At 40.9% G+C, this 21,890-nt stretch overlaps 1 protein-coding gene across 5 annotated transcripts in view; it reads right to left on the minus strand.

Annotated features, from left to right (window-relative positions):
- The window catches only part of PSTPIP2 (proline-serine-threonine phosphatase interacting protein 2), a 94,538-nt gene that overhangs the window by 48,442 nt on the left and 24,206 nt on the right, over positions 1-21,890 (minus strand). For 2 of the 5 annotated variants that reach the window (XM_086373358.1, XM_086373356.1), the window contains exons 1-2: positions 2,264-2,375; positions 2,039-2,139 (exon numbers count right to left, since the gene is read on the minus strand). The exons of 1 other annotated variant lie outside the window; for it this stretch is intronic. Coding sequence is in view for 2 of the 4 variants with exons in the window: in XM_086373355.1 (XP_086229481.1) it covers positions 2,039-2,139 (101 nt within the window). In the remaining 2 variants the exon portion in view is untranslated. Of the gene's footprint in view, positions 1-2,038; positions 2,140-2,263; positions 2,376-21,890 lie in introns of those variants that run through there. 2 more of the 5 variants (XM_086373355.1, XM_086373354.1) reach the window with 1 other exon arrangement.

Below are 21,890 nucleotides of genomic sequence, written 5' to 3' on the forward strand. Positions count from 1 at the left end.
TAATAGGATGCTAATGTTTAATCAAACTTTTATTTTATGCATGTGTGTACGGGGTGGCAGTGTAAAATGTATTTCTTACTGTGTGTTAGTCACTCAGTCGTGTCCGACTCTTTGTGACCCCACGGACTGTAGCCCACCAGGTTCCTCTGTCCGCGGAATTCTGCAGGTAAGAATACTGGAGTGGATTGCCATGTCCTTCTCCAGGGGATCTTCCTGACTCAGGGATCGAACCCAAGTCTTTGGCATTACAGGCAGATTCTTTACCGTTTGAGCTACCTGGGAATGATTTTTTGTTACTGAGGGGTACAGTCAAAAAAAAAAAAATCCAGACACCACTGATACACACCACCATCCTGGTTGTATCAGGGGATCTTTGACTCGACCTGCCTGGGCAGCAGAAGCTTTGACCAGTAGCCAACACCTCCTTTGTGTATGAGAGGCAGAGCTATTTCACTTCTAGGAGAAAGTTTATAGATGCCCTACTGGAGGAGAAATACAAAATCAAGGGATGTTCTAAAATCTCTATCCCTGTGCAGTGGGGAATCTCTTGTGTGTTTGCTACTTTGTCAGAGCTCTGTTGAAGAAAGGAGGAAGCCAACCTCCAGTGCCTGCCAAGAGAAAGGAAAGTTGTAACTCGGCATCACCACTTTCTACCAGCTTGGGTAGAAGATGGAGGCTGGTCCCTCAAAGGAGGCACAGTGACTAGCTCCATGGAGCCTGACAGTGGACAGACCTTTCTCTGTCCACCTCTCCTGAGACGCACAGTATGTCAGTGCTCAGCTCCCCGGGACCTTTGAAACAGTTTAAGAGGGAGATGCCTCACCATCAGAGCATGGGCAACCAATATGAGCTTTGTTACCCTAATGTTCTCCCCTGGAGGAGGGCATGGCAACCCACTCTAGTATTCTTGTCTGGGAAATCCCACGGACAGAGGAGCCTGGTGGGCTATAGTCCATGGGGTCACAAAAGTGTTGGATACAAGTTAGCTACTAAACAATGTTCTCTTGGGCTTCCCTAGTGGCTTAGCGGCAAAGAATCCTCCAATGCAGGAGACGCAGGCTCGATCCCTGGGTTGGCAAGATCCCCTGGTGAAGGAAATGGCAACCCACTGCAGTATTCTTGCCTGGTAAATCCAGTGGACAGAGGAGCCTGGTGGGCTACAGTCCATGGGGTCGCAAAAGTGTTGGACATGACTTAGTGACTAAACAACAGCAAAGTCTTCTTGAGTGGAAAATAAAAGATTTGATTGAAAACATTTTGCTGTCTGTACCTCCAAGTTACAGATCTCTCACTCACTGCCTTACAAACAGAACAGGTTCATTTGTTTGGGTCCTGGCAACAACCCAGATCTTTGGCCAAAAATCCCCCTAAACCACTCCTTCATCCAGAATCACTGGGAAATGGAGGATTCCAGATGAATGAGATATTCCACAAACTAACTTAGCCATTAAGTATAGAATGTTTTTAATCTTAAAGGAAAGGAAGAGAAGGGAAGAGGAGGGGAGGGAATCCTCTAAACCATGCCAGAGCCCCCCAGACCTCCAAGCCCATCACCATCTGGAGGGGCCTGCTTCTGCATCCTTCTCACCGATCCCCCAGCTCAGTGGTCTCTGAACCAGGCTCTGTCTCCCTTCACCTCACAGGCCCAGCCTGCGGTCCGCCTGTGATCCTCCACTCATCCAAGCCACCTCGAGTTGAGGGACCTTTTGAGATCTCCTCCTCCATGAAGCTGCCCCCCGTTTTAGCCAGTCCTCCACAATCTCCCCCTCTGCCATGAGGTCCTTCAGTATCACGGGTATCACAGAGCACAGCACTTCGTTACATTTTGTTTGTCATTTCATTCATAAACTTTATCTCTCCCTGGAGTTCCTAAGAGCTTTAGGACCAAGACATCGTTTACTTCTTGGGTATCATTCTGTAACATACAGCAGCGGGCCTTGTGAACCACTGCAAACAAACACAACCCGTAGATTGTCCTTGTCGGTGTGGGAGCGTTCTGCCCACTGCGTCTTCAGAGAAAAAAAAAAACGACAGGTACCTTTCTTTTAAAAAGTCTTCAAACTCTTTGCAGTTCTTGCGGCCATTGTTCAGATGCTGGACGATGCTGTCATAGCCGATGGTGCTGAGGATGTCTGAAGTCTGGTGGGAAAAACAACACTGTGTGAGATGGGGAACCAGGTGACATCAGCCCCGAGGCCTAAAGCGAGGACGGGGTGGCGGGGACCCGGGGAAGCCGGCCACGGGGACTTTTTGAGATGCTTACCTCCAACGCACATGTGACCAAAAAGGACAAAACAGAAGTTCAGAGTTGGTGTAGCTGTGGAAGACTTTTTAGAATTATGAAACTATTGGGTCACAAAACAGGAAGGAAGTGACATAACATTGAGAGGCACATGGTCGAGGGAGCTGGCTGGCTCGGGGCCCCTCCCTGGGTCCCCACCATGCCCTGATCAGGCCAGGCAGGCAGCAGGAACTGAGCCCCCCTCCAGCCTTCTGCTGAGTGAGCTCCATCCTGCAGGGGGAAACTCATTCACGCCACAGGTCCTCGTAACGAGGGCTACACAGCATTCACTCTGGCCTCCCCCTTGTCTCAGAGCTTGACCCTGAAAGCTCTTTCTGCGGCCAAGAAGCCTGGTCTGAGGGTCAAGGGTATCACTGAGCCAGGCCCCAGGAGAGGTAGGAGGGGCCGGCTTCCCACTGTAGCAGGAAGGGAAGACCAGCAGCCAGCAGGCCCCGGATGGCCTGGCCCCAATTTGGGGGAAAGGAATTTTTTTTTTTTTTTTTTACATTTTAAGTGAGCCATTTCAAATCAGTTCAGCTCCGTTGCTCAGCCATGTCTGACTTCTTGCGACCCCATGGACTGCAACATGCCAGGCTTCCCTGTCCGTTACCAACTCCCAGAGCTTGCTCAAACTCCTGTCCATCGAGAGAGCCATTTATTCCCATTTTACTCTACTGTGTGCTCTGAGGTTGGAGGAAGCTGTCCAAGTCTCCCAAAGCAGTAGCCCTGGATGCAGTGTCTTTTAAAAATCAAAGTCTCCTCAGCTCCCCAAACCAACAAACCAGGAGCTCTGAAGAATACCTGCTAAAGTGTCACCTATTGCAGCTGGCTCCCTGCTTCCTACTCCACACGTACATGTAATAGGTGGTCTGATCTAGACTCCAGGCCCTTAGGGAGCTTGGTTAGGTGGTGTTTTGGTGTGTCCTGGGCAGCTTTAAACTGAGCCACCCCCAGCCCAGCCCCACCACCCTCCGTCTGCTGAGGAAAGTACTTCTCTGCCAGTGAGGGGTGGGGTGGGGGTGAGGGGGCTCCTGAAGATTCCTCTCTCCTGCCTGCCCAGTCCAGGACACTGGAGAAGCAGAATTTCTCTCTTCCATTTGCTGCAACTCCTCATGGCCTGGCTAAACAAACAGGGGTCCCAGAGAGACCCAGCAAGAGCAAGGCCTGAGGCTGATTTCAATATGGATTCAGAAACTTAACTGGCTATAACTCACATTGCATTTTTTTTAAATGGATTATTGAAAGTATAGTAAATTTTACACATGGACATACAAATAAATCTTAGTTAGAAATACACTTAGTTCTATGGGTTCTGGCTGTTGTTTCAGCATAGATTTAGGCCTTGGGAAGCCTAAAGAAATAGCTTCCACAAAAGCTTCATTTTCCTACCCTCCTTTCTCCACACACACTCTTGTGTCTCAGCAGGGGAGACTTCTAACTGCCCCCAGAGTGCAGTGCTCAATGGCAACTCCAAGACGATGCTTGGTCTTGGTCCAAACCCTCCAGCCCCAGGATTTCTGGAAGCCTTCCCTGAGTAGCCCTAATGCTTCTTCCTCTGGGCTCTCAGATTGTCCAGCTCCTGAATCTGCTGTTTGCCACCCCTCCTTGTGAGTAGCCTTGCTGGCCCAACTCCACTCCAAGTGCCTGTAGCTTCTTCTTAGACAGATCCTACAGACACACACACACACACACCAAAAATCTAGCTTAATATATGCACACCAAAGGTCTACAGTAACATTCTGTGGGATGAAAATGCCTATTGTGTTCCCAGCCAGATGCACTAGAACACTGAAAACAAAGACTCCTGAGGGAATGAGGGAATGAATGGGTGGGGACAAAGGGTCCATGTCAATGTTGATTTGTAGTCAGAACTGCTTTGGTCTTCCCAGGGAAGTACTCTTGGGTTCTCTGTTTTATGATATTCATTTGGAAAAGGTGGTTTCCTTTTTCTCAATTAAGGGTGTGGACACTCTTTGAGCTGGGTAGGGAGGGTGGAGCTAGACTAGGATTTCCTGGAAACAAACCAAATCACCAGGCCTCCTGGCCACCAGCCTTAAAAAACCAGAACTGCTGCTTCAGAGGAGTGACTGGACTTCAGAGGTTCCCAAGAAAGAAAATCTCCAAGAGAAAACAAAGAGTGTCCAAGCCCAAGCGCAAAGTGGCAGGAAATATGGCCTGGAAACTCCTTCCCATGCTCCTTGGAAAGCAGTGCTGAGAAGCCCTGACTGGCAGGTGCAGAATAAGAAGGCCAAGGAGGAAAGAAGAGATGTAGTTGCATAAGCAGCAACGAGCACCAAGATAACACAGCAGGTTTGCTGTCAGAAATGAACGTGCTGAGCCTGTAACCCCATATACTGCTTTCCAGCATCCTGACTTCTCTCCCCTAGCTCTTCCCATGCTGCTCTCTCCACATCCTCCAAATGGGCGGTGTACATTTATACCCCAGGACCACTGCACAGGACTTTCCTACCATGGGAATGGCATCTCCTCCTCTTCACTTAAATCCCACCTCACTTCAGGGCCAATTCAAATCCCAAGTCCTCTCTGAGGTCCTCCTCAGACAATTTATCCTACAGTCTCCCTTCCCTCTTAGGAGTACCTGGTGTGTTTAATGATGATTCCTCTTCTTTAGCCCTGATTACATACTATTTTGCATTATTAGTTAATATTTTTTAAAAAATTAATCAACTTTAAGTATATCTAGATTATACCCAAACTTCATCATCCACAATAGATCCTACATCAATGGCTTAAGAAATCTGTTAACTGTATACCAACTACAGACAAGGTACTTAAAAAGGTTACAAAGATGGAGTCCCTTAGTGTTCATTCGGGAGTCAGTAAAAGACACAGACACAAAACAAATGTGTATGCATAAAAAAATTAGAGACTGAGACAGAATATAAGACTACACAGAGAAAATATCTTGGAGAAGGAACTGACAAGCCAGTATTCCTGCCTGGAAAATTCCATGGACACAGGAGCCTGATGGGCTACAGTGCATAGTGTCACAAGAAGCGGACACAACTTAGCGACTAAACCACCCCCACCAGAGAAAATATATATATTATTTCCCACCAGAGAAAAAATAAATGAGGTGGGAAAGAGAAAATACATTAGGATCATCAGAAAGGAGAAGATATAAGATTTAAATTGAGTCATTTAAAGAGACTGGATTCACACTAGAAATCAAAAGATATTTCAAACCAACTGATGGTGAAGAAAACAACACATCAAAGTTTATGAGAGGCAGAAAAACAGTGCTTATAGGGAAATTTGTAGCTTCAAATGTTAATATTAGAAAAGGGGGAAAAAAAGGTTTTAAAATTAATGATCTAAACTTTTACTTTATGGAATCACAAAAAGAAGAACAAATTTAAGTTTGCAGTAAGTAGAAGGAAGAAAATAAAAATAATAGAACACAATGAAACAGAAATGGGCAAACAATAAAGCAAATTAGTGAAACCAAAAGTTAGTCCCTTGAAAAGTTTAATAAAATCAGAAAACCTACAGCTGGGTTGATCAAAAAATAAGAGAAACAGAAAGAAAAGAACACAAATTATCAATGTCCTTACTGTGACAAAGGGCATCTATAGAAACCTAGCTAACAACTTAATGGCAAAAGACTGAATACTTTCCTTCTAATAAAGAGGAAATAAGGAAAGAAAAAAAAAACAAAGAACGTACTTGTTGGAAAGGAAATAATAAAACTGCCTATATTTTCAGACAACATGATTGTGTACTCAGAAAATCTTAGGAAATTTACCCCTCAAAATTACTAAAGCTAACACATTTAACAATATTGCAGGGCACAAGATCAATACATAGAAGTCAATTACATTTCCATATACCAGCAGCAAAAAAATTAAACATGATTTACATGGCATTAAAGATATAAAATATTCAGAAATTAATGCTTAAAAGGTTTAGTAACATTATGTCTTACTAACGCACACACCATTAGTAAGAGATGGGTCACAGACTCGGATGCAAAACCAAAGTAAAAAGCTTTGGTTTATAGATACAGGCAAATACCTTTCAAGCCTTGGGGCAGGAAAAGATTTCCTAGAGAGGACAAAAATACATACTGGTAAAGAAAAAAACAGAAAAGTTGGACTTAATCAACATTAAAAGCCTCTGTTCATAAAGGAGATTATTAAGAAAAGTAAATAGCAAGCTGCATGCTGGAAGGAGATAATCACAGTACATATGTCTGTCAAAGGACTTGTAACCAGTGTATACAAATAACTTCAACAAATTAATCATAAAGATATAAGCAATCCAGTAAAAACTGGGCATAATACTTAAACTTTATAAACTCTTTATAAAAGATATTCCTTTGACCAGAAAGTTCATGAAAAGTTGCTTAACATGACAGGGAAATTCAAATTAAAGTCACAAGGATATCTACTTCGTGCCCACTAGAATAGCTGAGATTAAAAAGTCAACACTGAATGTCAGCAAGGATGTTGAACTATCAGAACTCTCATTTATTCCTGCTGGGAGAGTGAAAATGGTACAGTCGTTTTGAAAAATGGCAGTTTCTCAAAAAGCTAAACATGCGCTACTCTATGACCCAAAGTTCTACTCTGAAGCATTTACTCAAGTGAAAGGAAAGTATATGTCACAAAAAGACCCGTACAAGAATGTTCACAGGACTTCTATTCACAATAGCCCCAAACTGGAAAGAACCCAATGTCTAACAATGGACGGATGAGTGTGGTACATTCATACAGTGGAATACTGCTCGGCGATAAAAAGGAAAGAACTACTGACAGTGAAACAGCGATGAATCTCAAAAACGTTATGTTCATGAAAAATGCTGGATAAAAAAAGTGTTTACTGTATAATCCCATCTATATGAAGTTCTAGGACAGGCAAGCACTCTAGGATTTACCTCTATGGTAAAGGAAGTAAGAACAGGGATTGCCTAATTCAGGGGAGAAATTGAAGGCGGACTGGAAGAGACATGAGGGAACTTCCCGGAATGATAGCAATGCATCCAATCAAGATATTTCCCGACGTCCCTGGTGGTCCAGTGGTTGGGCATCTGCCTGTTAATGCAGGGGACACCAGTTTGATTCTGGTCCAGGAAGATCCCACATGCCTCCGGACAATTAAGCCCGTCCACCACAACTGCTGAGCCTGTGCACTGCAACGACTGAAGCCCACACACCCTAGAGCCTGTGCTCTGCAACAAGAGAAGCCACCACTGTGAGAAGCCCACACACCACAACCAGAGAACAGTCCCCGCTGGCAGCACCTGGAGAGAGCCCACAAGCAGCAGTGAAGACGCAGAGCAGCCAAAAATAAATGACTAAAATCAATAAAATTAAAAATTTAAAAATTGTTTAAAAAATCTTTCCATGGAGGTGTGAGTTGTACCAGTATGTGCAGTTTTCAAACTTGTTGGTCTGTGCCCTTCATCTTAGGCAAATGATACCTCAAAAACTTAAAAACAAGAAGAAAAGAAAAATTGATTAGGAGTCAGAAAATAATGGGAGGGAGGAGGCAGTCACTGGAAGGAACAGCCTTAAAAATGGATCTGGTCTTGGAGTCCCAGGTGAGGCAGGGAAATGAAAAAGAAGGAGGGGCAGATTCAAGAACCCAGCAACCTCCCAAAGACCCAGAATATAAGGTTGAAAATGCTCAAATTAAAAAAAAAGAAAAGAAAATGCTCAAACTATAGAGGTAAATAGCATTCAACTTTTCAAAATTTTTTATTTTTTAAATTATGAAAGCATGATAATGCATGCACAGGAGATTTGGAAAATACAGAACAAAGTTACATATAGTTCCACTATGTGAGTGAGTTTCTCAGTCATGTTTGACTCTGTGACCCTGTGGACTGAAGCCACCAAGCTACTCTGTCCATGGAATTCTCCAGGCAAAAATACTGGAATGTATTGCCATTCCCTTCTCCAGGGGATCTTCCTGACCCAGGGATCAAACCCAGGTCTCCTGCATTGCAGGCAGATTCTTTACCATCTGAGCCACCAAGGAAGCACCAGTTCCACTACATATTACAATTATTTTTTTCAATTATTTTTAAGTAGATAAATTAAGATTTTAGTTGGAATTTCAATATCAAACTCTCAAAAATTAATAGAATGAATAGACAGAAATGTAGCAGGATATAACAGACCTGAAAAGCACTATGAACCGATTCCACATAATTAAGATTTATACAAGTTTCACACAACATCAGGGTACAAATTCTATCCAAGTTCCCATAGGCTATAAACCAGGAGACACTGGAATGTATCCAGGGACATAAAACAAGATGCAAAAATATCATGGTCTAAAGGTACTGAGATCATAGAGTCTGTTCTCTTATCACTGTGGAATGATGTTAGAAATCAATATCAAAAGATATTTGAAAATAACCCACATATTTTCCAGTACAATGTGACTTTACCCAGAAAGATCTTTGACTTAGTCAGTGAAAGCCTCAAGAAGGTTAAAAGACTGAAAAAATCACAGAGAGTGATTGCAGGGAAGAAAGCATTTAGATGAGAAATTAATATCAAGGATACTTTAAATGTATTTGGAAATTAAATGTACACTTTTAAATGTTGGGTATATCTAAGAAGCCATAACAAGGAAAATTAGAAAATATTTGTAACAGAATAAAAATGAAAAGAGAATTTATCAGAATTTGTTGCATGCAGCTAAAGTTGATCAATGCAACTAAATATAATGTGGAATCTTGAATGAGGTATGAAAACAAGCAATAGACACTAACATAAAATTTTGTGAAATCTGAACAAAATTTGTACTTTAGTTAATAAATACTGTATCACATTTTAATTTCCTGTTTTTTTTATAATATTTCTTTATATTTTCAGAATTGGGTTAGAAGTTTCAAGCTTCATTCAAAATTTTTTAAAAATCACTAAAATAATAAGCTTTCTAGAATTTTAGCAGTAATATGAGATGCCAGAATAAATGAAACTATATCAAAGTTTTGCTACTGCTGCTAAGTCGCTTCAGTCATGTCCGACTCTCTGTGCGAGCCCATAGACAGCAGTCCACCAGGCTCCTTTGTCCATGGGGCTCTCCAGGCAAGAACACTGGAGTGGGTTGCCATTTCCTCCTCCAATGCATGACAGTGAAAAGTCAAAGTGAAGTCCCTCGGTCGTGTCCGACTCTTAGCGACCCCACGGACTGCAGCCTACCAGACTCCTCCATCCATGGGATTTTCCAGGCAAGAGTACTGGACTGGGACGCCATTCCCTTCTCCAATATCAAAGTTTTGAGTGAATATAAATTAGAAATCTAGCATTCTATTCATACTTAGTCAAATAAGTGGAACCAAAATGTCATAAATTTTTTAGCTAAGCAAAAATTCATGTTTTCTAAATATATATACATATTATACTTACTATACATATATGTATATATATAATATATATGGGTTTCCTTGGTAGCACAGATGGCAAAGAATCTGCCTACAATGCAGGAGACTGGGATTGATCCCTGGGTCCAGAAGATCCCCTGGAGAAGCAAATGCATCCCACTCCAGTATTCTTGCCTGGAGAATTCCATGGACAGAGGAGGCTGGCAGGCTATAGTCCATGGGGTCACAAAGAGTTGGGACATGACTGAGCGACTTTCATAGCGTGTGTGTGTGTGTGTGTGTGTGTGTGTGTGTGTGTGTGTGTGTGTGTAGGGTTCCCAGGCAGTTCAGTTGTAAAGAATCCACCTGCTAATACTGCAGGTTCAATCCCTGGGCCGAGAAGATCCCCTGGGGAAGGAAATGGCAACCCACTGTAGTATTCTTGCCTGGAAAATCTCATGGACAGAGAAGCCCGGTGGACTAGAGTTCGTGGAGTCACAAAGAGTCAGACATGACTGAGCTCGAGCACATATATGTATACAAAAGCTTTTCTACTACATTTGATAAAAGTTTGAGGAAAAATAACAAAAACAGACAGAAAATCGGAAAACATAAGCTAAATGAAATGGTGATGATGCTGATTTAGTCGCTAAGTCGTGTCCGACTCTTGCAACTCCATGGATTGTAGTCGACCGGGCTCCTCTGTCTATGGGATTCTCCAGGCAAGAATGCTGGAGTGGGTTGCCATTTCCTTCTCCAGGGGATCTTCCCAATCCAGGAATCAAACCTGGGTCTCCTGCACTGCAGGCAGATTCTTTACCGACTGAGCTACGAGGGAAACCCAGGTGAAATGGGAGCACTAAATATGAAATAGAAAAAATGAAACAAACTAGATAAAGGTAAAAGATCATCATATAGTCCAATATTTTTCCAGTTGTTTTTAAATGTGGCTGCTCATTAGAATCACATCCGGAGTTTGGAGAAAAAAACAATACCTGGGCATATATATTTTGCAAAATATTCCAAGATAATTTTAATGTGCGTCTGGATTTTAAAAAGTGGTTACAGGTTTTTTTTGTTAAATGGTAGTTTTAGTGATACAGAATGCTATTATTTTCTGTTGACCAATCATGATGCAATGGTAATAATGTTAGGGGAAGCACACTGGCTGAAACCACCCACCCTGGCCAGGCACCATAGTAATCATTTGCGTGAGTTATTTCACAGCGGAAAGTCCTGGTAAGGAACACGGAAGTAATAAGCCACCATTAACGGGAAGAGTTCAGGAAAGGTCAAGAGGAGACACCACATGTCCTGACACCTCCCAGAATCCTTCTTGCTGGCATCCATCTTGGCTGAGCAATGTGTGCGCCACCAGGAAGACCCCTGAGTTAGAATGATCGGTCAAAGACAACCTGGAAACTAATCCCATCCCCACAAAACCCAAGACTGTGAGCCACATGGCAGAGCAATTCTCCTGGGTTCCCTTATGCTACTGCTCTCCATCTGGGTGCCCCTTCCCAATAAAGTCTCTCGCTTTGTCAGCAGGTGTGTCTCCTCAGACAATTCATTTCTGAGTGTTAGACAAGAGTCCACTCTCAGGCCTTGGAAGGGCTTCCCCTTCCTACAGTATTAAAACGAACACTAGTTACATAATCACAACAGTAAAAGATGTTTATCAGTTTTCGCAATTAACAGCCAGACAAAAAATAAAAGATAACTACAATTGCCAGCCATAACAGAAAGTATTCAAGTTTTAATCAATGGATTAGTACTTTAATCTGGAGAAGGCAATGGCACCCCACTCCAGTACTCTTGCCTGGAAAATCCATGGACAGAGGAGCCTGGTAGGCTGCAGTCCATGGGGTCGCTAACAGTCGGGCACGACTGAGCAACTTCACTTTCACTTTTCACTTTCATGCATTGGAGAAAGAAATGGCAACCCACTCCAGTGTTCTTGCCTAGAGAATCCCAGGGGCAGGGAAGTCTGGTGGGCTGCCATCTCTGGGGTCGCACAGAGTCGGACACAACTGAAGCGACTTAGCAGCAGCAGCAGCAGCAGTACTTTAATCATAAAACCACTTCAATTTCTGTAAGACAAAAAATTTTCCAGCACAAGTGTGCCATATTCAGGAGATGTGTGAGCTGAATTAAAAAAAAAAAAAAAAAAAAAACAGTCTTGCTGTGACACTAGTGGGCAGTCCAGTCCAGGCGGGGTGTGGGTTCAGAGGAGAAGGAAATCTCCATGGGCTGCCTGATGGAGGGTAACTCCACTGGCCAGCTCCTCAAATCCACCCCTAACACTCAGGTCTGGTCTCAATGAATCCAGGTATATGTACTCCTCCTCTGTGCGCAATCCTAAGGCTCATTCTGCAGGGACCTCTAAGAATTTGTTTCCAGTGATCTTTTTCCACCATGTGGATGGTAGGCAGAAAGACAAGGCAGAGGGGAAGCAAAGGATACCTGCAGTCTCCAAACCACCATCAGAATGACACGTGCTACCACACACAGAGCATCCGCACATTCAGTTCAGTGGTGCTTCTCACATCCATCTTATCATGACGTCTGCTACACAGCTTCAGTTTCTCTAGATGTGGGCTCCAAGGACCACCTATGCTAGAATCACCCAGGCAGCATGGTAAACAGGCAGACCCCCAGGTCTTACCCCAGACCTGGTGATTCTGATCTGGAGTGGGGAAATCCCCACTTTTTATACTCCTCCTGTTGCAGAGAAGAACCAATTGTGACTCCATGTTGGAACTGTTTATTTGACTTGCTTTTCGTTGCTGTTGTTATTATAATCATACATAAGGGCATGCCTCAGAAAACGCTGCCCCTCTGCCTGACTATTAAAGTATCTTTGTTCATCTCACAGAGAGATAATCTGACCCTGCCCACCTGTGAATGGCTGCAAGAAAGAAGAGATTAACACAACCCTTCCCTGATGCTGGCCATTCACAGAGATGTTTTATAAGACTGATGGCCCTTTTCACTTTCTATTGCCTCAACCTCTCTATTCTACCTTTTGACTTTGGTTCCTCATCGCTTTTCTCTGGTCTATAAAAGAGCCTGGCTTCCAGACCCCAAAAGATGGTTATTTTGAGACATTAGTCTGCCATCTTCTCTGTGTGATGGCTTTCAGAATAAAGTCGTGTTCCTTGCCTCAACTCCTTGTCTCTCAGATTCATTGGCTTGTTGTGCAGCAAGCAGAGAAAGCTTGGCCTCAGTAGCACTCCAAAGACTATAATGCTGCTTGAGAACTGCCGCCATAGAAATTACAAAAGATGGAAGAACAATCACGGCTCCTGCCTCAAGGAAAGCAGGATACTTGCACATGAAACTAGAGAATACAGCAGAATGGGGCGGGAAAGAACGATTGTTTTTATCAATAAATGCAAAGGAGAAGAGGCCAGGGAAGACTCTCATGGTTTGCATTTCTTTTTATAACCTCCAATTTTGAGTAAAAAGTGCAAATTGGCATAATGCCCATTGGAAGCCCAGAGAGCCCCCTAGAATGGGGAGAAGGCACTAACTTTGCATTACACACAAAGGCTGCATTTGTTTGAAGACTGGCCTTAGGATGTGTTAATGTGGTGTGCTTTGCATTAAAGGACCGCAACATGCTGAATGTAAACACAGTGAGCCAGGAGCTCTTTCCATGTTTACAGCTGAAGAAAGTAAGAAACAAGGAAGAGAAGTTCTCCTTATCACTTCCTCCAACCACAGTGAAAGATTTTAACTCTCAATTAACAGTATTACCCAAATCTTCACTATTTATTAAAAGCTATATGGTAACAGAAGACAGGAAAAGACCAGACTTCATTTTACCTCTCTCTGCTCTCAACCTCGGTCTTTTTTTCTATCTCTTTTATCAGAAGAGGTAAAGCTAAATGGCTCAAACTCACCTTATCTGAAAATATAGATTGCTGCTGCTGCTGCTGCTAAGTCACTTCAGTTGTGTCCGACTCTGTGTGACCCCATAGATGGCAGCCTATCAAGGTCCGCTGTTCCTGGGATTCTCCAGGCAAGAACACTGGAGTGGGTTGCCATTTCCTTCTCCAATGCATGAAAGTGAAAAGTGAAAGTGAAGTCTCTCAATCGTGTCCGACTCTTCTCGACCCCATGGATTGCAGCCTACCAGGCTCCTCTGTCCATAAGATTTTCCAGGCAAGAGTACTGGAGTGGGGTGCCATCGCCTTCTCCAGCAAATATAGATTAAGTATTGTTAGTTAATATTAATAACTTGGGCTAATATACATCAAATGCTTGCTGTGTTCCAAACAGCACACCAAGTATTTAGCATGGGACATCTTGCTTAATTCTTATAACAATCCTACAGACGTAAGTATAATTAATTATCTCCATTTTACAGGATAAAAAGCAATGGCTCTGTATTCTGAAACCACTCAACCACACAGCTTCTTCTGTTTGAGGATGAGAACCAAATCTAACTTTTTGCCAGTTGGCCTACTTCTCTACAGTTTGAAATGAGACACTCGCAGGCTTTAACGCCACACTTCGGTTTGAGCCCCAGTTTTACCACAAACAAGATACGTGACCTGGAGCTAATAGCTCAATCCCTCCTTGCTGCTAAGTCACTTCAGTCGTGTCTGACTCTGTGCGACCCCATAGACGGCAAACCACCAGGCTCCCCCGTCCCTGGGATTCTCTAGGCAAGAACACTGGAGTGGGTTGCCATTTCCTTCTCCAGTACATGAAAGTGAAAAGTGAAAGTTAAGTCAGTCAGTTGTATTTGACTCTTCACGACCCCATGGACTGCAGCCTACCAGGCTCCTCCGTCCATAGGATTTTCCAGGCAAGAGTACTGGAGTGGGGTGCCACTTACTAGACTATAAAATGGGGATGTTGGAAGGACCAAATGAGATCATGAACTTTGAGTTTGCCAAGTGCTTCATAAACTAAAGGAATTGAGGGAGGCACATCCAGATTTTTAATGGACACATAAACAAAAAAGCATATGTGTTTGAACAACATGATTTTTTTTTCATTGAAAGCAGACAACAGTGAAATAAACGTAGCTATTAGCTATTCAAAAATAAGTGTGTCGTCATCTGAGAAAGCAACTGGAAAAGTGTCAGGGATACCTCAGCAAAGGATATGGAAACTGCCATTTTCAGCCACATTTTCCTAAACCTAAAATCAAAGCCACTACACTGGTTGTGCCCTTAAGCCTTTTCTTAAGCAGTAATAATGGATTACGAAGCCAAGAATGAAACCCCACCCCAGTTTCCACACCTGCCTTGTTCTACAAGCCGACAGCATGCTTCCCTTGCCCCCTGTAATCCTCAGTTAGACAGCCCCACCTCTGTCTAGCCTGGGTCCACATGATGTTTTCACATGTCTAAGCATTCCTCCTGCCAAGTCATCAAGTCAATTACAAAGGCAACTTCACTCAACTGAAAATATTTTCAGTGAAAGCAAAACCTGAGAAAGTGTACAGTGCAAAAACTCTGAATAAGGGGAAAAAAATAACTAGAAGGATGGGCACCCAAAGATTAAAAGCAATTCTTTTCTTAGCATGCTTCTATATTTTTACATTTTCTAGAATATACTGCATAGATTTTATAATCTGAAGTCTTTCTTCCTATGGATATACATGTGTGCCACTCAGTCGCATCCTACCCTTTGTGACCCAATGGACTGTAGCTCTCCAGGCTCCTCTGTCCATAGGATTTCCCAGGCAAGAATACTGGAGTGGGTTGCCATTTCCTACTCCAGGGGATCTTCCCAACTCAGGGATTGAACTCGCTTCTCTGCATTGGCAGGCAGATTCTTTACCACTGCGCCACCTAGGAAGTCCCCTTTCTGCCTACGTCCATCCCTTAAACATGAAGTCTTGTTGAAGTCTTGTTTCTGTCTCATCTATTCCCAGGCCCCACTAAAATAACAAACCACCAACAGCAACAACAGAAAAATAGGAAAGGGCCCACTAAGGAAGAAGGTGTACATTGAAGGAATTTCTATAAAACAAAAAGCAGATAGGACTAGATGGGCAGAGGATAGAAGTCAGAAGTCAGTATTCCAACCTGCACAAAACAGAAGACAGTCTACAAACTTTCCCAGCAGAGTCATTGAAAACCCTAAGCTCAGATCAGCAGAGCTTGAAACTGGAGCAGCTACAGAGATACGGGGAGGGTGTCTGTTGGACACCAGGAACTCGGCCAGTGCCCTGCCCAGAGCAGTTAATTCTAACTTTTGTGCCAAAACCACAGCTGGTGAGAACTCCACCCTGCAGCAGGCTCCTCGAAAGGACACGATGACCAGAAGAGCAACAGGCCACTGTCCCTAGGCACCATCAAAGCTTGCGCAGTAAACACTGAAAGAAAAAGAGGTTCGGCGTGGTTCTCAAGTTCTGTAAACTTCACTTTCAGGGTGACACCTTTCCACTTTTTCACTCCAGACAGAGGCAAAAATATCAGAAATCGTCATTATTTTTAGATTATATAATTACTTACTTTGAAAACAAGAGATTATCAAATGAAAAGCTAGGAACTGAATTAAATATTTTTTAAAAAATGAACAGTTTTCTTATATGTCAACAATAATAATTTAAAAATGTAGTTTAAAATGCAAAATCTTATTCACAATATCAATAAAACCTATAAAATATCTAGGAATAAGGCTTTTTGAAGGAAAACTATAAAACATTACTTAAAAAAATACAAAGATTTCAGAACATCAAGAAATATATCCTAGTCCAAAATGGGTAAGTCCAGTATTGGAAAGATGCAAGTCTCCCCATGTAAACCTATAAAGTTAAAATGATTTCAATCAAAATTTTAGTGGAATTTCTTTTTAAATTTAAGTTCATTCTAAAGCCAAAATAAAAAGAGTAAGTGAATGAAAACAGAGCCTAAAATGTTGAAAAGATAAGTGAAGACTTACCCTACCATATAAAAAACACTACAAAGTATCCAAAAAATTTTTAAAGTTCTATGTTATTTATATTGATAATTAATGATCAGATGCATAAAATACAAACAATAGTCCAAGAATGGCTTTATGTACAATGTGATAAAGGAAGCATTTACAACCAGAAAGAAAACAATGACTTGTTCAATAAATATTATTGTAACGATGACTGTTCATTCTGCCAAAAACTAAATATAGAGTCCTTTCTAACATAGCATCTAAAATAAATATCTGATAAATTAAAGATGTAAACATGGAAATCACAAACATGTAAGAAGAAAATACAAAATGTATATATTTTAAACATATTAAGGTAAGAGTTTTAAACATATTTGAGGTAAGAGTTTCTTTCCTAAGTATGACTCCAAACATAGAAGAAAAGATTAACAGGCTAGCCTGTTCTGAAAATACAGTTTACCAAAATTGACCCCACTTGACATAAAAAGCTTAGACAGGCCAATTTCCTTAGAAGAAACAGAAAGTGATTAAGGAGCAGAAAAAAGCAATTGATGTTTTCACAGGAGAATGAAACCCTTTTTTTCCTTGAGGGAAAAAAAGGTATTCCTAAGGTCCATAAATTGATCAGAAATGAAAAAAAATTTATTAATTCACTTTATAAAACAAGTATAAAGCAATACATAAACCCAATAGAGTATAAAAAATATAGTTACTAATATCACTTATGAATATTAATCAAGTACTAAATGAAATATTAGCAAAAATAATCCATACCACATTAAGAAGAGATTGTACCATTGCTAAGTGGGATTTATTCCAAGAAGGGAAAGTTATTGAATACAAGGAAATCCACTAACCTAAGAAATCATTTTAATAAATAAAAAGAAAAATCATCTGGATAGCTACATGCAAAAGAACAAAATTAGGACATTCTCTAACACCAAATACAAAAATAAACTCAAGATGGATTGAAAACCTAAATATAAGACTAGAAATTATATAACTCCTAGAGGAAAACAGAAGCATAACACTGTTTGACATTATCTTAGCAATATCTTTTTGGATCTGTTTTCTAAAGAAAAGGAAATAAAAACAAAAATAAACAAATGGGACCTATTTAAACTTAAAAAGCTTTTGCACAGCAAAGGAAAGCATCAACAAAACAAAAAGACAACCTACTGAATGGGAGAAAATATTTGTAAATTATATGAACAATGAAGGGTTAATATCCAATCTATGAAAACAGTTCATAAAACTCAACGTAAAAGAAAAAGAATAAAAAATGGGTAGAAGAACTGAATAGACATTTTTCAAAAGAGGAAATGCAGACAGCCTACATGATGAGTAGCCATGTTGAGCATCTTTTCATCTCAGTGATACTGTTTGGAGTTTTGACCTCCAGAACCATAAGAGAATACATTTCTGTTGTTCTAAGACACCAAGTTTGTGATGATTTGTTACAGCAGCCATAGAAAAGTAATTAAAGGCCAAAAAAAAAAGCTTTTGACAGTACTCAACACCCATCTCTGATTTTAAAAGACAGTGGAGAAAATGGGAATTTATATATCTATATATATTAACATATGCATGTATATTCATGCTCATATTTCCACTACTTTATACTAGAGGTATTAACCAATGCAATTTGAGAAGATAAATCAATTAGAAACATAAGAGACAGAAAAGAAATAAAACCATCTTTACTTGAAGATAGTATAATACAAAGATTTTCCTTGTCATTAACATATCAATTCTTAGTTAATTTTAAAACATAATGCTGGGGGATTTCCTGGTGGTCCAGTGGTTAGGACTTGGCACTTTCACAGTCATGGCCAGGTTTGATTCTTGGTCCAAGAACTAAGATCCCGAAAGCAGTGCCATGCAGTCAAAAAACAAAAAGAAAAAATAAACAAAAAAATTATGCTATCTTAATAAATACCAGCAAGTTATTTTTTATGTAGTAAACATAGTTTATATGGAAAACACAAAAATGAAAAAATAGCAAGGCAAAAACTGACAAAAGTTATGAGGGAAGCCAGTCCTACCAGACATTTAAACGCATCATAAATCCTTCATAATTAAAGCAGTGCAGTACTGCTGCATAAACAGTCAACAAGCCAGAAGACTGGAATATAAAATCCAGAAATAGAGCCAAGTACACAGGGAAATGCAATATATGCTAAAGGCAGCTTCTCACATCACTGGGGCAAAAACGGAATTTTTCATAAGTGGGTTCTGGGACAAATGTTAGCTACCTAGAAAATTATAAAAATAGATCTAAACCCCATACACAAGCATTTCAAAATAGATCATAGATCTAAATGGAAAAACATGAAAGCATACAAGTACTAGAAATAAACATTCATAAAGGGTTTCTAATCATAACTTAAAATCTAACTTCAATAAGTTTCATAAGTTTGATCACAGCAGTCCAGTGGTCAGAACTTCATGCTTCCAATGCAGGGAGCATGGGTTTGATTCCTGGTCAGGGAACTGAGCAGCAAAAAAAAAAAAAAATTATCATCTAAAAATAAAAAATTTTTCATAGCAAAAGTGATAATTAGCAACATAAAGATAACTGAAAAAAGAGAATTAGCTAACTTCTATGCAATAGCTAAAGGACTAATATACCTAATATATAAGTAATTCTTTAAAACTAATGGAGAAGAACCCCCAAAATGGGCAGGAAATATGAACAGATGATTTACTTTGTGTGTCTGTGTTCCTTAAACATATGGAAAAATAAATAAGCTCACCCATAGAAAAGAGAAATGCAAATGAAAATTAACTGAAATACCATTTCTCACCCATGAGAACAGCAAAATTAACAAGTGCAACAACACATTCTGTTCACAAGACTGTGTGAACAGCCACCCATACATTGCTGGTGAGAAGAAAAAATGGTTCAAAGAGTAGGAACTCAACAATATCTAACCAAATCACATACATGTTTATCTTTTGATCTAGCTATCCTGCTTATACGAATGTACCCTAAAGGTACATCTCCAGGAAAACCAAAATACATCTGCACAGGTTATTCACTGCGGTACTGTTTGTAACTGGGAAATTCTGGAAATGAGCTAAGTACTCATACACAGGAGAGTGTTTGATAAACACTCATCCACACAATGGAGTTACATGCACCTATGAAAAGAATGAGGAATATCTCTATAAATTAGCATGGAATGTCTCTAGAATTAAATGATCTCCTATTTTAAAGTGAAAAAAGGTAAAGGGCAAGCTTTTACACCATAGAAATTGGCAAAGGCTGCAAATTAGAGTTTTATCCACTGGAGAAACGATTGTTAACCATTTACCAGCACACCCCTGGAAGGGACTGAGAAATACAGTAACCAAGAAATAAAACTATCTTTAAGAAAAACCTTGTGATGCTGGAATAGAAATGGAGGAATCATGTGTATATATGTATTTCTTTACTCTGTGTGTGGAGAGAGCCTAGAAAGAATGACAATAAGGGGCAATAGGCATAGCTAGAGCACTGGAATCCTGGTTTGTAAGTCCTGCTCTCTACTAAAAGGAACCCAGGCTCTTTGGAGAAATACGATTCTCCAGGACTGGGATGGAGAAATGTCCTATAGCATCCTATGCCAGAAAGCATGGAAGTGCTCAAAGAATGATGGGGATATATCAAAAGGACACAGGATCCAGTGTAAAGGGGATCCCCACAGTCCAAATGTAGGATGATTCAAGCATGAAGATAAATTATAACCGCCTGGAAAATCCCATGGATGGCGAAACCTGGTAGGCTGCAGTCCATGGGGTCGCTAAGAGTTGGACGCGACTGAGCAACTTCACTTTCACTTTTCACTTTCATGCATTGAAGAAGGAAATGGCAACCTACTCCAGTGTTCTTGCCTGGAGAATCCCAGGGACGGGGGAGCCTGGTGGGCTTCTGTCTATGGGGTCGCACAGAGTCGGACACGACTGAAGCGACTTAGCAGCAGCAGCAGCAGCAACATATTATAATCCATTGAACAAAAGAAGAAACCATAAATCCATACTAATAAAGACAGAAACAGAGAGGCAAAGAGAAAGAGAGAAAGGCTCTTCCTTACAGAGAATGCCAACTTTATTATGTAGATAGAGTTAGAAAATCACCACACAAAGACTTTGGACTTGAATGTTCACAATAGGTGCATTTGTAATTTTCAAAAACTGGAAATAACCCAAAAGTCTGTCAAAGGTAAATGATTATACAAACTGATCTGTCCATAAAATGGAATACTACTCAGTGATTAAAAAAAAAAAAAAAAAAGAACAGACTATTAACACAAACAGCACCTTGGACGAATCTCAAAATAATTATAAATGAAGGAAGCCAGGCAAAAAAGAGTACTTACTATGTTCCAATTATGTAAATAATAGAAAATACAACTAATCTATAGTGACAGCAGATCAGTGGTTGCCTGGAAAAGGACTGATGAGGTAGGAGAGATTTCAAAAGGGCAAGAGTAAAGTTTGGGAATGATGGATTTGCTTACTATCCACTATCTCAACCGTGGAATTTCATAGGTGGTACACACATATTAAAACCTATTAAACTGTATACTTTAAACATGGGCAGTTTATTGTATGTAAATTATTCTTCAATAAAATTGCTAACATTTAAAAATCACTATTTAGCAACCATCCTAGTAATATTTGATTCAGGCAAGAATAATCAATGGATATTAAAACTAATGGATGAAAGCTTGAGCAAAGTGGTATGTTTATATATTTTCAAAGTATCTTCCTGTAATTACAAAGAGGAAAACAGTACTTCTACAGTGGAGAAACTGAGAACACACCACTACAGTAAGCTGAATAATGGCCCCTAAACATGTCCATATGTATGGATGTGAGAGTTGGACTGTGAAGAAAGCTGAGCACCGAAGAATTGATGCTTTTGAACTGTGGTGTTGGAGAAGACTCTTGAGAGTCTCTTGGTCTGCAAGGAGATCCAACCAGTCCATCCTAAAGGACAGCAGTCCTGGGTGTTCTTTGGAAGGACTGATGCTAAAGCTGAAACTCCAATACTTTGGCCACCTCATGCAAAGAGTTGACTCACTGGAAAAGACTCTGATGCTGGGAGGGATTGGGGGCAGGAGGAGAAGGAGACGACAGAGGATGAGATGGCTGGATGGCATCACCAACTCGATGGACGTGAGTTTGAGTGAACTCCAGGAGTTGGTGATGGACAGGGAGGCCTGGCGTGCTGTAATTCATGGGGTCGCAGAGAGTCGGACACGACTGAGCAACTGAACTGAAACATGTCCACAACCTAATCCCCAAATCTGTGAGTATGTTTCCCTACATGACAAAAGAACCTTACAGGTGTGATTAAATGAAGGATCTTGAGATGCAGAGAGTATCCTAGAT

This window comes from Bos grunniens, chromosome 24 (genome assembly GCF_055505025.1).
Source record: "Bos grunniens cultivar Pamir isolate PY7600 chromosome 24, Bosgru_T2T1.0, whole genome shotgun sequence".
NCBI classification, from domain to species: domain Eukaryota; kingdom Metazoa; phylum Chordata; class Mammalia; order Artiodactyla; family Bovidae; genus Bos; species Bos grunniens.